Genomic DNA, 16,919 nt, shown 5'->3' with positions numbered 1-16,919 from the left:
CACTTTCAATCTATACCTGTCTTTCGGTCTAAGGTGAGATTCCTGTCGGCAACAAATATTTGGATCATGGTTTTTATCCATTCTGCCAAGCTATATCTTCTGATTAGGGAGTTTAGTCGAGTAACACTCATTTGCTTAATTTAGCCTTTTTTTTTTATTTGTTTTTTATATATTTTATATGTCATGTCCTTTTTTTTGTCTCTCTTTTCCTTTATGGAAACCTCCTTTTCTATATAGTAGATCTTTTGTGATGTATTTGATTGAACCCTTCCTCATTTCTGTTTCTGTAAATTTTAAAAATACTTTCTTTGTGGCTACCCTGGCATTTATATTGTACAACCTACATATATAACATCCTAATTTGAAAAGATACCAACTTAGTATCAATGGAATACATATTCTCTTATTACTCCATCTTTATTTGCTCTCTTTATGTTGCTTTTGTCTCAATTTATCACTTTATGTTTTGGATGTCTATTATCAGGAAATATGCATTTTTCTTGTTCAAGTGTATGTGAATTCTTATAGGAATTAAAGAATAGACTTGCATATGGAGGATACAGTATGATTGGGTTTTGCATTTACCCTTTTAGTTACCCTTACTGATAATTTTCATTGTTCACACAACTCCAAGCCACTCTCTCCTGTGTTGTCCTTTCAACATGAAGAATTCCCTTTAGTAATTACTGTAGGACATGTCTTTTGTTGAGGAACTCTCTCAGTTTCTTTTCACTGTAAATATTTTAGACTTGCCTTCACTTCTTAAGGACAGTTTTCCAGATAAAAAAAATTGAGAGCTGGCAATTTTTCTCTTTCAGTACCATAAATACATCAGACCACTGTACTCTTGTCTCCATGGTTTCTGATGAGAAGTTGGCATTCACTCTTACTGAAGTTCCCTTGTATGTGATGAATCATTTTTCTCTTACTGCCTTCAGATTTCTCTCTTTATCTTTGGCATTTGCCATTCTGATTAGTATATGTCACAGGGTAGCCCTATGAGGATTTATTCTATTTGGAGTATGTTGTGCTTCCTGCAAATGTATATTTGTCTTTCATAAGAGCGAGGAAATTTTTGGCCATTAATTTCTCAAATATTCTTTCTGTCAGTTTTCCCATTTCTTCTCTTTCTGGGACACCCATGATGCATATGTTTGTGCACTTCATGCTGTCACACAAATCCCTGAGACACTGCTAAATTTTCTCCATTTTTTTATGTATCTATTCTTTTGACTGCATTCAAACGTCCTGTTCTTTTAGTCTGCTGATTCTATCTTCTGCCCAGCTACATCTGTAGTTGTATGCCTCTAGTATATGCTCAGTCTCTACTATTGTGTATTTCATTCCCATAATTTCTGTTATGTTTCTTTTATACTTTCAAATTCTTCTTTATGTTCATACATTGTCTTCTTAATATCCTTGATCTTGTTATGCATATTTTCCTTCATCTCCTTCTAGTGACTTAGGAGATTTGTTTGAACTTCTTTGATTAGTTGTTCAAATTATTTGTCTCCTCTGTTTCTTTAATTTGTTCCTTTGACTGAACCATATTTTTCTGTTTCTCAGTATAACGCGTAATTTTTTTTTCTGGTTTCTAGACATCTGATTATCTTCATGTGGTAACTCTGAAGGTCAATATCTGTCTCTTGTCTAGGATTTTATTGTTGATTTGTTTTGTGTTTAAGCTCTTCTTTGAAGCTTGGTACAACTTATTCTGGACATTTGGAGTAGCCCACGTTTAGCTGAATAGTTTTTTTCAGCTTTTTTTCATCAGATTCTTGTCCTGGGTATGTGGTACAATTTTTAAGATTGCACTATTTTTCGATTGTTTCATCTCTAGACAAATCTGCTGTCGTATGCCTCTAGCTTTTCATCTGTTCCTACTCTGGGAATTTTATCTGTCTGTTTATCTTTGAGCAGAATTTTTCTCCTGCTCCTTTGATTTGTTTAAATTATCTCTCTTACTCAGTGTCCTGTTTTCCTTATATTCTTCAGTTCTGAGACCCTCCTGTTTAATAGCATTTTAGTCCTTCCCACACACATATGCACATTTTTGTTTCTGTGAGGCTTTTCTGCCTCCAGTTTCTTCCCCATTAGGGTATCACACCCCAGGGAGGGAGAGGGATCAAGCCAGAAAGGTGGATCACACCAGAAAAATTCATTTTGCATTTTGCCTGCAGGTGTCCTGCTGACAGTAACGAGATTTGGTGAGCACACCATTGGCAGCTGCTGTTTACCATGGTTCCTATCGTTTTTTGTTGTTGTTGTTGTTGTTGTTGTTTTTTGCCCTTGGGGGCCCTTTTGAATGCAACACTCCTCAGCAGCTCGTTTTCCACCCTGGGTCTCTCTGGACTTGACTCCCTGTGCTTAGATATACTTGGGGTTCCAACTCACTGCTGTAAATGGCTTTATAGTCTGTGTCCCCAGTGAGAGGGAGGGAACCATACTGCTGCCTCCGAGTGACTCCCCAGCTGCACAGCACCAAGTGAGGGGAAGGGAAGCAGATCACTGGGTCCCAATGGAAATTTCCCACCTGATCTTTTTCTTTTTCATTGATTTAGTATTTGTGGAGACGTTCTCCAGTCTCTAGCTTCCCCTAGGGTTCTAAGCAAGCAGAAATTGTGTTATTTCTCTCATGCGAAAGTTTTTTTCAGAAGCTGTCTTACATCACCATGTTGATGATGTCACTCCCATTACCACACTTTGAAATATGTATTATTTTTCTTATTGCATAAATGAGGTAAGTATGACTTAAAGAGATCAAAGTGACATATTCAGGTATGTCAGCTAGCACATGACAGACCTGGGGGTGTAATCCAGGGCTGAATGAGTCCAAGACTGCTCTGTTGTTATTTAACATTACATTTAGTTATATTGCTCATAATTTAATTAAAGATATGTAAGGTATAATAAGACTTCAAGTTAGACTCCAAAGTTTCTTCATAGGAAGTGTAAGATAATATTTTACCTCCACCCATTTCTCTGTATCAACCTACCATCCCTCTATCTGTCTTTTATCTATGATCTATCCATCAATCTATATATCCATTCTCAAGAAACAATCGATTTATTGCTACAATTATTTTTCAGAAGAAGACATCAATGGTAATGATGCCCACACTAAAAATGATTGGGTTTGATGATCTCCAAAATATAAATGCAAATTCTAAGAACATTACTGAGCATGGAAGTTTTTCTCATGTACCTGGACAAAATTTTGTAGCCTGTTCATGTTGACAGCATATTGGGAGGTGATGATACTTGAAGCCAAATGTTGGGAATAAGGTTCAGATTAAATGAAAGGACATAAAATAAACTAACACTTACTATGTATACTGTCATTGGGACTTTTACATACATCATTTCATGTTTTACCTTATGGCAACTTAACAGTTAGATATTGGTCTTTCCAAATTGGCCAACAGAAGTCTGCCCTATAAAAACTCTGTCTGAAATTAAAATAAAAGTAGGCTAACATTCTTCTCCCATCATGCCATATTATTAAGAATTTTAATTTTAATTGTAATATCCAGCATTTGGTACCATGAAGTGAAACAGATCTTCTTCACACACTGCTGCTGAGGATAAAAGTGTGTGCAGTCAAATACAGTAAATGAAAAAAATACAAGATGTAAACATATATGTATAGACCTCTTTTTTTTTTTTTTTTTACATAGGCAGGCACCTGAATCGAACCCGGGTCTCCATCATGGCAGGTGAGAACTCTGCCTGCTGAGCCACCGTGGCCCGCCCTGCATGTACATTTTTGATAAGTACAGTTAAACAATGCTTAGTATCTTCTAGACACTGGTCATAGAGCTTTGTAAATATTAACTCATGTAATTCTCATAAAAACCCAATGAAGAATGTACTTATTAGTGATACTTTAGATAATGCAACTGAAATATGGAGATATTAAATAACTTGTCAAGGTTATATATCTGTATCTCTAACTCTAGCTAAACACATTTGTATGCAATGGGGTCTAAAAAGATAGCAAACTTTTAGTAGGTTAACTAATTAACTTAGGAGTGTAAAAAGAGTAGGATTAGTGGAAGGAACCATCTAACTCCTTTATATACTTGAGGATTGCTTATATACTTTTAAATATATATATTTTTAGCATGTATGTTTTCATATATTTCTTGTAAAACAATAAAATATACATAAATATGTATAACAATCAATATATATGTATATATATATATATATATATTGATGATATGAGATATGGGAGTCTCAGCTGAAGAGTTTTCCAGGCCCAAAGTACATATTTGAGGTGGAGGTTGTGTATTTCTCTCCCCAAATCTAGAATAGAAATGAGTTTAGTATTTACAACCTTCAAAATAAGATGCCAACTCTTCCATCTGCTTACCTGGTAGACAAAGCATTTGGGTCTTCCTTCCAACAGCAGTTCAGAGCCGTAAGCCCCTTTCCAGAGAGTTTATCTTCAGTTATCTTCTCTCTATCATCCCTAAAAGTTAGGCTTGGACAAGGAGATTTAAAGAAAAGTGATCCAAGTCACTAGTTATCCAGTCTGACTAATTGGAAAGCTTTTTCTCAGAAACATCTTTCTCTTATTCATTCTGTCATTCAAATGTAGCACAACTGAAGGGGGGTCATTGAAACTGCATTTTTGGAAGGTAGTCTTCATGACTCTGATAGTCAGCCAAATTTAGGAAATAGATGATTTCATGGGTTGAAGAAATTAATCATCCAACTCAATGACAAAGCTGATCTTTATGCCCAGGCTCTACTCCCAGATAAGGTGTTGAGAGTTCAGCTATCTGAGGGCAAATTACCAACTCCAACTCTGCCTGCATGCTGCCTCTGTTCTCTCATTCTTTCTGCCAAATATCCCTTTAATTTCCACCAAATTGTGGATGTCACCTTAATCCCTCTTGCTCTTTGACTCTCCATAATTAGTTGATCACCAAGTCCTGTCAACTATTCCCTCTTCTCTAACCCCACTCTAATTGCCCCAGAGAAGGCTTCATATTCTCCCACCAGGATAATTGTAGACAGTAAGGAACAGACTCATCTCCCTGCTTTTAAGCCTTACTTATCCTCAGTCTTTGCCTTTTGCAGTCGAGTAATCCTTATAAAATGCAAACCCTGACTTGTAAATCTCATGCTTAAAATTCCTTCAAGATAGCATTATTTCTTCAGCAGTAGTTCTCAAGATATGGTCCACAAAGCTCTAGAAGTCCATTGAAGTGTTGCAATAAAAGTTAGGTAGAATGAGCAGTATTCTAGGGCCAGAGTAGCTCTGCCTGTATTTTTTGTATACATTTGGATTCAGATTAAGATTTTACTTGGGCAGTGGAAGAAGTCTGCAATGCAGAGCCAACAACAGCCTTCTGCCCCAAGGGAACTCCGTAGTTAGATTGGCCCGGGGGGAATTATCCCTAGTTAGATCGGCCCTGGGGAATTATCCCAAATTAGACAAAGAAGTCCAGGCTTTTACATGGCCACCATTCAGGGAAAAGGAATGACTTAGGGCAGGACAGCTTTCCTCAGGTAGTACTCTCAGCACCTGGGATAACAAGTCTTTCATTGAAAGGGGATCTGGGCATCACAATCACAATGTCTACCATCTTGTCTGCCTGTTATTAGCTTTAAATAAGTGACTGATGTAAACATTAAAGGAGCAGGGTTAGGAGGTAGGAGGATAGGTGTGCTGCATGTTTCAAAGAATTTTCTGGTTCAGTAGAAAACAAAGCATTTAAAAAGTATTTAAACTATGAAGATGAAAGGTGTTAGAATGAGATACAGCATTCAAGTGGCTAGATCATATGCAAGGAAGAGAGTAAGACCCTAATGCTAGGAAAGGGTAAAAGCCACATTTCTCTCCCAACTCTTCTTTATACCCTGCCTCTCTATCAGCCAACTCTGCAAATCAACTCACTATCTTACTGCTACATGGGGCATGACTCCCAGGGATAAGCCTGGCTCTCACATTGTGGGATAGAGGATGACAAAAAGGGGGCAAAGAACTGAAACAAAATAAAGTTCCAGTGGCTAAACATAATTCAAATAGAGTCAGGAGATCATTCTGGAGGTTACGCTTGTGAAAGCTTCAGCCAGATACTACCACAGTACGCCATGTCCAACCAACAATATTCCTGAAAACCCCAGGGAGTGCCCTGGGCTCTATCTAAGTCTCTATAAAAGTTTTTCTCAATAAGTGTATTTTCTCAGAAACAAGGTCTCCAGATTGATCCCAGTTCAGGTAAGTCCTGAAACCCAGAGGTACCAGTTTCTCCAAAAAAATATAACAAGGTTCATTCCTCTACCCCAGAAGGTCAAAACTCTTTTCCAGCATGACGAAGTTAAAATGGTCTTTGCCCACATATCCCTGAAGAGTGAGAGAAGGATTAACTGAGCAGAAAGAGGTATAACTGAGAAATGAGGATTTAATAAATCACTGGGGCTACTGACTCCTTAGGCAGATATTTCTTTTTAGGGTCTGGTGTTTTAGAATAGCCGGAAGGAAATACCTGAAGTTGCTGAACTATAATCCAGTAGCGCTGATCTTTGATAATTGTATTAACTATTTCGCAAAAAAAAAAAAATCAGTTGCCTGTGTTTGTGTGTATCTACATCTGGATATTTTTTTGTTTTGTTCCATTGATACATCAGTTCCGCAGATATATACATAATATATATATCATATCATTTTATTATATATATATAATACAATATATAGATATATTTAAAAAAAAGAAAAAGTGTTTCATTTTCCTGCCATCAAGGAATTCACAGAGGGTAGGCAGAGGGGCATAGAAAGAAAGGACAATAGAAAATGATAGTAGCTATACTTGGGGAGACCTGAACCCCTCAGAGACTGTCAGTTTGAATCACAAACTTTGTGCTTTCATATTTCAGTATCTGTAAAAATCCTTTTACAAAGTCAATCCTCTTTACAAGAATGCTTTCATCTTCTAAGTATTATTGGTCCATAGGAAATGGCCCTATTTGTGAGCATTTGATTGCTTAGAGGGATTCTCATTTACAGACCACTAACAAGATTAAAGTGCTAATTTAAAAAGTGCTTAGCCTAGATATTTTAGCAGCACCAGCCTGGTAAGTTTATAACTGCTGTTTGCATATTGGTTGCTAAACAGGAACCATTTCATTCTCTTGCACTGAAATGGATCAGATAAATCATATTAGGTAGGTTTCCAGGAGCAAGCAATGACAGGTTCCTCAGAACTGAGAGCTAAATAACCTACTGGGGTCTGACTTTCTTTCATCATGCACTCTATCTGCAAACTCAGTACCTATTGAAAGCTTCTGATAACACTATGGAATGCTCCTTGCCCTTATCCTCACACATAATATACAGTTCCACTGATGTTATGGAATTTAAACTATCTTGATGCAGTCCATTAAAAAGGGACTATGGCTAATTCGAATTCAGCAACTTCTAATAAAAAAATAAAAAGTGCAGGAAATCACATGCTGTATTTGCAAAGGCACCCTGTTAGAAATCACACAAGAACACTTTCTGCTCTGTCTCTAAATTATCTATCCTGGGCAGGCACAACTGATAAGAGAACTCATTTTACACACACCTCAGTAATGGAACAGGAAAAGATTTCATGATCTCCCAAAATAGAAGGCAAGTTCAAATTATGAAGGGGTCAAAGCATCTATATTCTTTGAGATGCAACCATTTGAAATTTTCCTTGAAGTTGGGGGAAAGGCCTTCCTTGAACACAGTGAATACTGGTTCCTTGCTTGTAGCCTCGTACTTTTGTCAAGGTAAACTTCCACATTCCATTGGACATCATCGTTACATGAAATGAATGAAGTACAATAATGTAAGAAACCAAAATGAGCCTAGGATTATTTTATAAAGCATTGTATTTTGCAACCTGGTATTTCAGAGTATTTAATCTATGTTACTTGATCAAGTGATACAAAAGTCTTACTTATTCATCTCCATAAGTTGAGGTCAAATTTTTATCCTCAGCAAATAGAAAAGTTGTTACTATATATATCCAGTTTCCACAATTTATCATCTAATTCAGACCTTAAAATATGGATGGAAAATAGACAGAAAAGAAGAAAGACAACCAGAGAGAATTATCAAAGGATTTTGGTAAAACGAAAAGTGAAATTCTCTAAAGAAAAGATTGACAGAGTAAAATGTCACTTTGTGCACATTACAAAAAAGTTGGAAAATTTAAAGACTAGAGATTGAAATCTGCTTATGGAAAAATAGAAAGTTGAATACAGGTAAAAGAGAGGTTTACAGAAAGGTCACCTAAAATGAAGTAGAGAATTTATAGCACAAGAAGACTGGACTCTCCAGTACTTCCTAGCTCTGGCTTTGTCACTTACTAGCTGTGAGGCCTGCAAACATGTTTCCACTCTTCTGATCATAACCTTTCTCATTTATAAAATGGTAATCACAATATTTACCTCCTGAGCTTCTTATGTGAGATATGGATGGTATCTTGCTTAGTGTCTTAAAAAATTGTGATAAAAATTGAAGCTGCTAATATCAGCTAGTGGAAGCAATACAGTAGATGAGGTAGTAACAATAGTTGTGCTTGTTCTTAACTAACATTTAATTACTTGTTATAGGAATTGACCATTACTTTAATTGTATTACATGATCATAAAATTATTAGAAGAAGAATGGTAACAGCAATTAAAATATCTACTAAATAAGAAAAAATATAAGGAAAAAAATATTGTATTTCAACACTTTCCAGAGCAACTTAATAGGACCCAATTCAAAAATCATGGAAAGGGCTTTGGGAGACAATAGTTCAACTTTCTTATAGTCAATGGTTGATTCTTTCATTTGTTTATTAAGTGAATTAGATAGAATCACTCCATTATAGAATTGACAGTCTGGAGTTGGAGGTAAACATGCAGATATTTAAAATGAAAGGCTATAACTGCTCTAAATGTTATAAGTTCATATAACAAGGGAGAAGTCACAAACGCTATCTCATGTTGCAGGGTTTGTTCAAGATTTTGTTCAAAATCTTGAAGGATGAATGGATAGCCATCAGGAGAAGAAGAGAAAGGTGTATTAGTTAGGGTTCTCTAGAGAAACAGAATCAACAGGGAACACTTGCAAATATAAAATTTATGAAAGTGTCTCACGTGACCGTAGGAACGCAGAGTCCAAAATCCACAGGGCAGGCTGCGAAGCCGATGACTCCAATGGATGGCCTGGATGAACTCCACAGGAGAGGCTCACCGGCCAAAGCAGGAATGGAACCTGTCTCCTCTGAGTCCTCCTTAAAAGGCTTCCCATGATTGGATTTAGCATCACTAATTGCAGAAGACACTCCCCTTTGGCTGATTACAAATGGAATCAGCTCTGGATGTAGCTGACGTGATCATGACCTAATCCTACGAAATGTCCTCATTGCAACAGACAGGCCAGTGCTTGCCCAATCAGATGAACAGGTACCACAACTTGGCCAAGTTGACACCTGTCCCTAACCATGACAAAAGGTCTCTCAGGAATAGACATTTGCTATGGCAGTGGTGTGAGTATCATAGGAGAACAAGAAAGCAGAGAGGCAGGGACAGATTGAAAGTGAAACCATCAATATATGCCAGGCTCATGAAGGTGACACTCATCCTGAAGACAGATGAGACCCAGGGAGTAACTCAATATGTTATATGAGGAAGAAACTGGTGGCAGCTGTAATTGCATGGACCTGAGATGATGGAGACCCTAAAACTCAAGGGTGAATTTGATAATGGGGATAGAGTTATATCTGAAATAGGACCCTTAGGCTTTAGGCAAGGGGGTTAGAATGTGGAATATGGAAATGAGGAAAATTCCCAGGATCTATGCTTCTTACCTGAGCAGTTTTGACAGCATCAACTGGAAGGCAATACCAGCCAAGAAAGAGATTGGGTCTGTTGATGTAGGCAGCATAACCTCAAAGTTCTAGGCAGCTTCTCACTGTGCTGGTAAAGGTGCTGCCATTTTTGAGTGAACTTAAAATATTTAATTCTAAAAAGAACTTGGCAGATTAAACACCACCATACTCTCTTTTTTTTTTAGGAAATGAAATATGCTTAGAGAAGTTAAATAACTCTCCCAAGCCTCACAGTGTTATCCTGTTACATTCCAGCCACCAGCCAACAGATAGAAGTTTTCATTTGAAAGTTCAGGTACTCATTTGTTGGTTTATCTTTTATTGGAGGAGAACAAGTCTTTCTCTCCTGTTCCAAACTCTGGGAAAACTCCGCTTGCAGAAGGAGTGAAGTATATGATCAGTGTCACTAGAATCAAAAGCATGGCTCATTCCTTGCCTTCAGGGACACAATGTAAGAGAAACCCTAACTAATGACTGGGTCTGTTTGAATAAATCTTATGGTCAGTAGCACCAAAAAGCCTCTGATAATTCCCTGTGGGAGAATATTGAATAACAAATCAGCCCAATAATCTCTCTTCGTGGACCTAGCACCAAATTTAAAGCAAAAATGGCTGCAAATCAAAAAAGCATTGGGAGATGATATTGTGAATTACTGATTATGTATGTTGTTTTATTTTGTTTCTTTATTTTTTAATTAATAAATATATTTTTTTAAAAAGTATTGGGAAAGAGAAGAACAGTAACCTGAAAATGAGGATATTGGAAGTTGCTAAAAGCAACCTGAGAAAGTCACCAGACCTCCCTGAGCTTGAGGTCCCCCCATCCATGTGTTGCAAGAGAACTATACTGAAGAACCTTATAGTTGTTAAAATGAGAATGCAAACAGGAGTCATCGTTGCAACTCTGTAGTCTGTAGTCATCTCTACAACTCTGCCATTTCCCAGTTACTCTCTCTCCAAAGCCGTAAATTTTGTAATTGACAATCCATGCCCTTACATCAGGTAAAAGTTTCCTAATGGTTTCAATAATTCCAGTGTCTTAAAGCCCTCACTGTCTAGGCAGTGAAGAATCACTTGGTGAGGTGTTGCATTGTTAACTGCCAAATACCAATCGTTGCAGGAGGATAAAAATTGCCTTATGTAGGCTAGCAGTTATAATGACAAAGAATTTTCACTTCAAAAAGAAATTACTTTATATTGATCTTTTCCCCATATGTGTCAATATCCAAGCCAGGGAGAAGTTCTTGGCCATGTTTTTAGGCTGTCAAGGAAAACAAGCCCATTTCCACTGGGAGAAGTGGCATCAAGTGCAGATTGCTGTCTCACTCCCATACCCAAAGATATTGACCCAGGTATATCTCATGCCACTCAGACCCCTTCAAAGAGACTTTCAAATAATTGATCTCAAGCTAAGAAATGAAAGCACATTCGTTTTCCTGCAGTAGAAATGTGACAAAAGGGGGAGAATGAAGGCAATATAGAAGCTCTGTTCCATAATTAAAAACAGATCCCCTAACACTAATGCTGAGCATGAATTATGAACAAATGAAAAAAGAATTACAACAGTAATGCTCCTGATATAAGCTTGGCAGTAACTGACTCTACAATTACTCTTTGTAGTTACCATTTGACAAATACGGTACAGATTGGAACTAGTGTACTCATGACTGCCTTTTAGGCTAAGCTAATTTCACATCATTTTATGGCACAGAAAGGATGAACCAGGCTCCCAGCTCCATTCTACTAAAAGTACCCATTACTATAGCTGCCTGTTTTTGTGCAGTGAGAGAGAGTTTCAAAAATATTCACTAGATTTGATCCTGGTCCTAGGCAAACTAGAATAAAGGGAACTGTCACTGTCAATTACCCAGGGATTTAGAGCCTCTGGAATTCCTATAATGAGAGTGCATCTCCTGATGAGTAATCCACATGAAAATCGCAGGGCTGAAGGGTTAGTATTTGAATATTGTGGCTGAAATTTACAAAAATAGCTGTGACCTGTTTGAGAATTCCAATAGAGAAGTTCTTTAACACATTGCAGGTCCAACTTTTGTTTTCAGACAAATCTTGTAACAAGCATAAGAAAAAAGGGGAAAAATGCCCAAAGCTCTTGGCATTTATTTATAAGGGAAAGACTAAGTTTGATTCACTTTTTAAAAAAAAAATTCTCACATTTACTATAATGATAATTTACATTTGAGTAATACATTATTTACATAAACTTTTATATAGACTATCTTAAATGTAAATTTTTTTTTGCCTCATGAGAGAGAATCTATCTGCTTTGAAAAGATTTTAGGAATTAACATTTAGTGAAAATAATCAATGGTACAGTTCATCATGGGGGGGAGGTGTCTGTTGGGGTTAGATTGAGTATGTTATTATAGCAAGTGCATCCTGGACAAAGTCCAAAATTCTGAACAGCACTACCCATCATTAGATGTGACCCTGTCTCTGGGACTCGGTTTTCTCACTGTATCAAATGAAGGGCTAGGAACTTTTGGGGAAGATGGCAAAGTGGGGAGATCCAGGACTCATTCCTCAAAAAAAGCACCTAGTAGATAGGCAGAAATTGTCTGAAACAGCTGATCTAGGATTCTGGAGGCCAGGGGAGCACTGCGAAGTATTCAGATAGGAATGAGATGAAGGCACTGAGAAACTGCAGTGAAGAACTGTGAGTAACTCACTTTGCAGTGACTGCTAGTGCCCATTCCCCCACTCTTGAGATATGTTGCCTTGAGTATGGTCCATGGTTCCCTGCTGTGAATGGAAAGGGACATGGAAGCTGTCTTCACCAGGAATAGGATGGCATGAGAGGGGGTGATGAACTAGTATTAATCATGGCTTTTGAACGGCGAATTTAGATCACTGGGTTCTAGCTCTGAATCACTGTTTTAGCTGACCCTGAACAGCCATTGTTTCAATCTGGCCCCCAACAGGGGCAAAAGCTGCGGAGGTTTAAAGATTCAGGGCTTCCTTAGACCTGTGGGGAACAGTTTGCTAAAGAATACTATCTGCTGGGGAAGTCAGAAAATCACAACTTTGGGAGCCATCAAAAAAAGAATTTTTGGTGTCTTTCCTTAGTCTCTCTTTCAGGCTTTCTGGAACTGTTTTGTATACCCTACATGGGCCCTGGCTGTGTTTCAACTGGGAAATACTGACATGGGAAAAACTTCTGGGAGGTGACCTATCTCCCAGAATTTTCCTTCCAGGAAAAAGCACCTAGAGGCCACAAAAGGAGAGTTAAAAAAAAAAAAACTATAAAGGCAAAACAACAAACGCAAACAGAGCAGATCAAGATTACTAGAGAAGAACAGAGTAAAGGAAGCTTTCTTGTAGGGATGAAACAATTACATAAATACTGAAACCTTAAAAATTGTACTGTATAACTAGGGCAACAATCAGATAAGGAAGAACTGACAAAATCTAATCAAACACAGGCAATTCTAAAGGTCTAGAATAAGTTGAACCAAGTGTCAAAGAAGAGCTTTAACGCAAAGCTGATCAACAGCAAAAGCTTAGGCAAGAGAGAAAAACTGATCTTCAGAGTAAACTCATCAAGATAATCAGATGCCTACACATTAGCAAAAAAATTATGAGGTACTAAGAAATAGGAACCTAGGGCACAGTCAAAGCAACAAATTTCAACTTCACAGGAGACACAGAATTTGGAACAAACGATGAAAGATGTTGAAACAAATTTCCTAAATCAATTCAAGGAAATGAAGGAAAATGTGGCAAAAGAGATAAAGGATGATACTGGGTGAGCATAAATAAGAAGTTGAAAGCATGAAAAGAAACAAAATAGAACTTATGGGAATGAAAGTGACAACAGAAGATATTAAAATACATTAGAATCATACAAAAGCAGATTTGAACAGACAGAAGAAAGAATAAATGAACTAGAAAAGAAGACAATTGAAATACAAAGGAACAGATAAAGAAAGAATGGAAAATAATTGAGTAGGGCCTCAGGGAACTGAATGACAGCATTGAGTGTACAAACATATGTATCATGGATGTCCAAGAAGAAGAGAAGGGAAAAGAGCCAGAATGAATGTTTGAGGAAAGAATGGCTGAAAATTCCCCAACTCTTAGGAAAAAGATACATATACATGTCCAAGAAGCGCAATGAACTCCAGAGTAAATCTTAAGAAACCTACTCTTATACAGTTGCTAATCAAAATGGCAAATGCCAAAGATAAAGACAGAAGTCTGAAAGCAGAAAGGAAAAAATTATTTGTCATATACAAGGGAATTACAAAAAGATTGATTGCCAATTCCTCATTCAGAAAACATGGAAGCAAGAAGGCACGGTATGATATATTTAAGGTACTGAAAGAGGAAAAACTGCCAAGAATTGTTTATCTGAAAAGATGTCTTCAAAAAGGAGGGGGAGCTTAATATGTTCATAGATAAACATAAACTGACAGAGTTCATCTATAAAAGGCCTGCATTAAAAGAAATTCTAAAGGGAGTTCTCCTGAAAGGAAAAGATAGGAAGGAGAGACTTGGAGGAGAGTGTGTAACTAAGAGGGTAAAAAGAGAAATAAAAATAATATATTGACATATAAAAACAAAAGAATAAAATGGTTGAGGTAAGTAATTCCTTTACAGTAAAAATATTGACAGAAAATGGATTAAACTCCTCAAACCAAGGAGATACCCTTAGCTAGACTGATAAAAAAAAAAGAGAGAGAGAAATGCAAACGAATAAGATCAGACATGAGAGGGGGACACTACTACTGACTACAAAAATATGAACGATTTTAAGAGAATATTATGAACAACTGTATGCTAACAAATTAGACAACCTAGATGAAATGGGCAGATTCCTAGAAACTCATGAACAACCTACTGACTTCTATTTATTCGGAATCTAGAAGAGATAGAAGATTGCAACAGACCACCGACAGGTAAAGCCATTGAACCAATCAGAAAAAATCTCTCAACAGAGAAGATCTTTTTTTAAATAAAGAAGTTGGAGAATTCACACTTCCTGACTTTAAAACATTACAAAGCTACAATGTCAAAAAGCATGGTACCGACCTAAAGATAAATATATTAACCAATGGAATTGAATTGAGAGCTCAGAAATAGACTCTCACATCTATGGCCAATTGATATGTGACAAGGCTGCAAGTCCATTCAATTGGGAAAGAATAGTCTCTCCAACAAATGGTGCTGGGAAAACTGGATATCCATATGCAAAAAGAATGAAAGAGAACCCCTATTTCACACCATATACAAAAATTAACTCAAAATGGATCAAATACCTAAACATAAGAATCAGGAACATAAAACTCCTAGAAGAAAAAGCAAGGAAGCATCTTCAGGATCTTGTGCTAGGCAACGATTTCTTAGGCTTTATACCTGAAACACAAGTAATGAAGGCAAAAATAGACAAATGGGACCTCCTCAAAATTTAAAACTTCTGTGCTTCGAAGGACTTTGTCAAGAAAGTTAAAAGGCAGCCTACACAATAAGAAAGAACATTTGAAACCTCACATCTGATAAGGCTTTAATATCCAAAATATACAAAGAATTCCTATAACTGAAAAATAAAAAGGCAAACAGCCCAATTAAAAAATGGGGAAAAGGGCAGTGCAATGATGGTTGAGTGGCAGAATTCTTACCTGCCATGCAGGAGACCCAAGTTCGATTCCCTGAGCCTACCCATGCCAAAAAAAAAAAAAAAAAAAAAAAAAAACAATGGGCAAAAGACTGGAATAGACATTTTACCAAAGCAGAAATTCAAATGGACAAAAAGCTCATGAAAAAATGCCCAACAACCATGCCTATTAGGGAAATGTAAATCAAAATCAAAATAAAAGATCATTTCACATATACTAGAATGGTCACTACTAAAACAAACAAACAAACAGAAACTACAAGTGTTGGAGCAAATGTGGAGGAATTAGAACATCCATTCCCTGCTGGTGGGAATGTAAAATGGTGCAGCCCACTACCAGCATATACCCAGAAGAAGTGAAACTAAGGACTCGAACAGACATTTGAACACCAATATTCTCAGCAGTATTATTCACAACTGCCAAAAGATGGAAGCATCACAAGTGTGCATCGTTTAAGTATGGTATATACCCACGATGTCATAGTATGCTGTGCTAAGCAGGAATGAGGGCATGATGCATAGGACAACATGGATGAACCTTGAGGACATTATGCTGAGTGAAATAAGCCAGACAGAAAAGGGCAAATATTGTATGGTCTCACCGATATGAACTAATTATAATAAGCAAACTCACAGAATTAGAATCTAGAATGTAGATTACCAGGGAATAGAAGGGTGGCAGAGAATGGGGAGCTGAGACTTGATTAGTGTAGAATTTCTAATTAAGTTGATTGGAAATGGATAGTGGAGATGGTAGTACATTACTGTAAGTATAATTCACAGTGCTGAATTATGTGTGTGAATATGATCGAAAGGGGAAGCTCTGGGATGTGTGTGTTGCTGGATGGAAAATTAGAGAATAAAATATGGGACTGTGTAACAGCGAACACTATGGTAGATGATGGACTTTGGTTAATAGTACAAGTATAAGAACGTTCTTTAATGAATTTACAAGGTGTTAATTATAGACTGGTACATGGAAAAATACAGCTAATGCAAACTATGGACTGTAGTTAACAGTAATATTTTAATATTCTTGCATCAATTGTAACAAAGAAACAACACCAGTGCAAAAGGTCAACAATAGGGGGTGTATATGGGAATGTTGTATTTTACATGATTTTTATGTAAATGCACAACTTTTTAAATTAAAAACATAACAATATTCTAAAAAACAATTATGCTAAATGAAAGTAGCCAGACACAAAATGCTACATATGCTATGATTGCATTTGCATAAAATGTAAATATAAATAAATTTATAGTAACAGAAGGATTTTAGTGCTTATGTAGGGATAGGGAAGGATGGAGGGATTGAGATGTGACTGTTAAGGGGTGTGTGGTTTTTCTTTTTGGAGTAATAAAAATGTTTTCAAATTAATTGTGGTGATGTATGCATAACTGTAATTCTACTAAGACCACTGCCTG

At 36.9% G+C, this 16,919-nt stretch overlaps 1 protein-coding gene across 1 annotated transcript in view; it reads left to right on the top strand.

The window, feature by feature from the left end:
* Window positions 1-16,919, top strand: part of LOC143675553 (uncharacterized) — a 79,243-nt gene that overhangs the window by 16,721 nt on the left and 45,603 nt on the right. The window contains exons 5-6 of the mRNA XM_077151720.1: window positions 3,678-3,716; window positions 10,046-10,155. Of these exons, the coding sequence (XP_077007835.1) occupies window positions 3,678-3,716; window positions 10,046-10,155 (149 nt within the window). The remainder of the gene's footprint in view (window positions 1-3,677; window positions 3,717-10,045; window positions 10,156-16,919) is intronic.

The sequence above is a fragment of the Tamandua tetradactyla genome, chromosome 3, assembly GCF_023851605.1.
Source record: "Tamandua tetradactyla isolate mTamTet1 chromosome 3, mTamTet1.pri, whole genome shotgun sequence".
NCBI classification, from domain to species: domain Eukaryota; kingdom Metazoa; phylum Chordata; class Mammalia; order Pilosa; family Myrmecophagidae; genus Tamandua; species Tamandua tetradactyla.
Note: the sequence above shows the minus strand (reverse complement) of the source record. Positions and strands in the feature narration are given on the sequence as shown.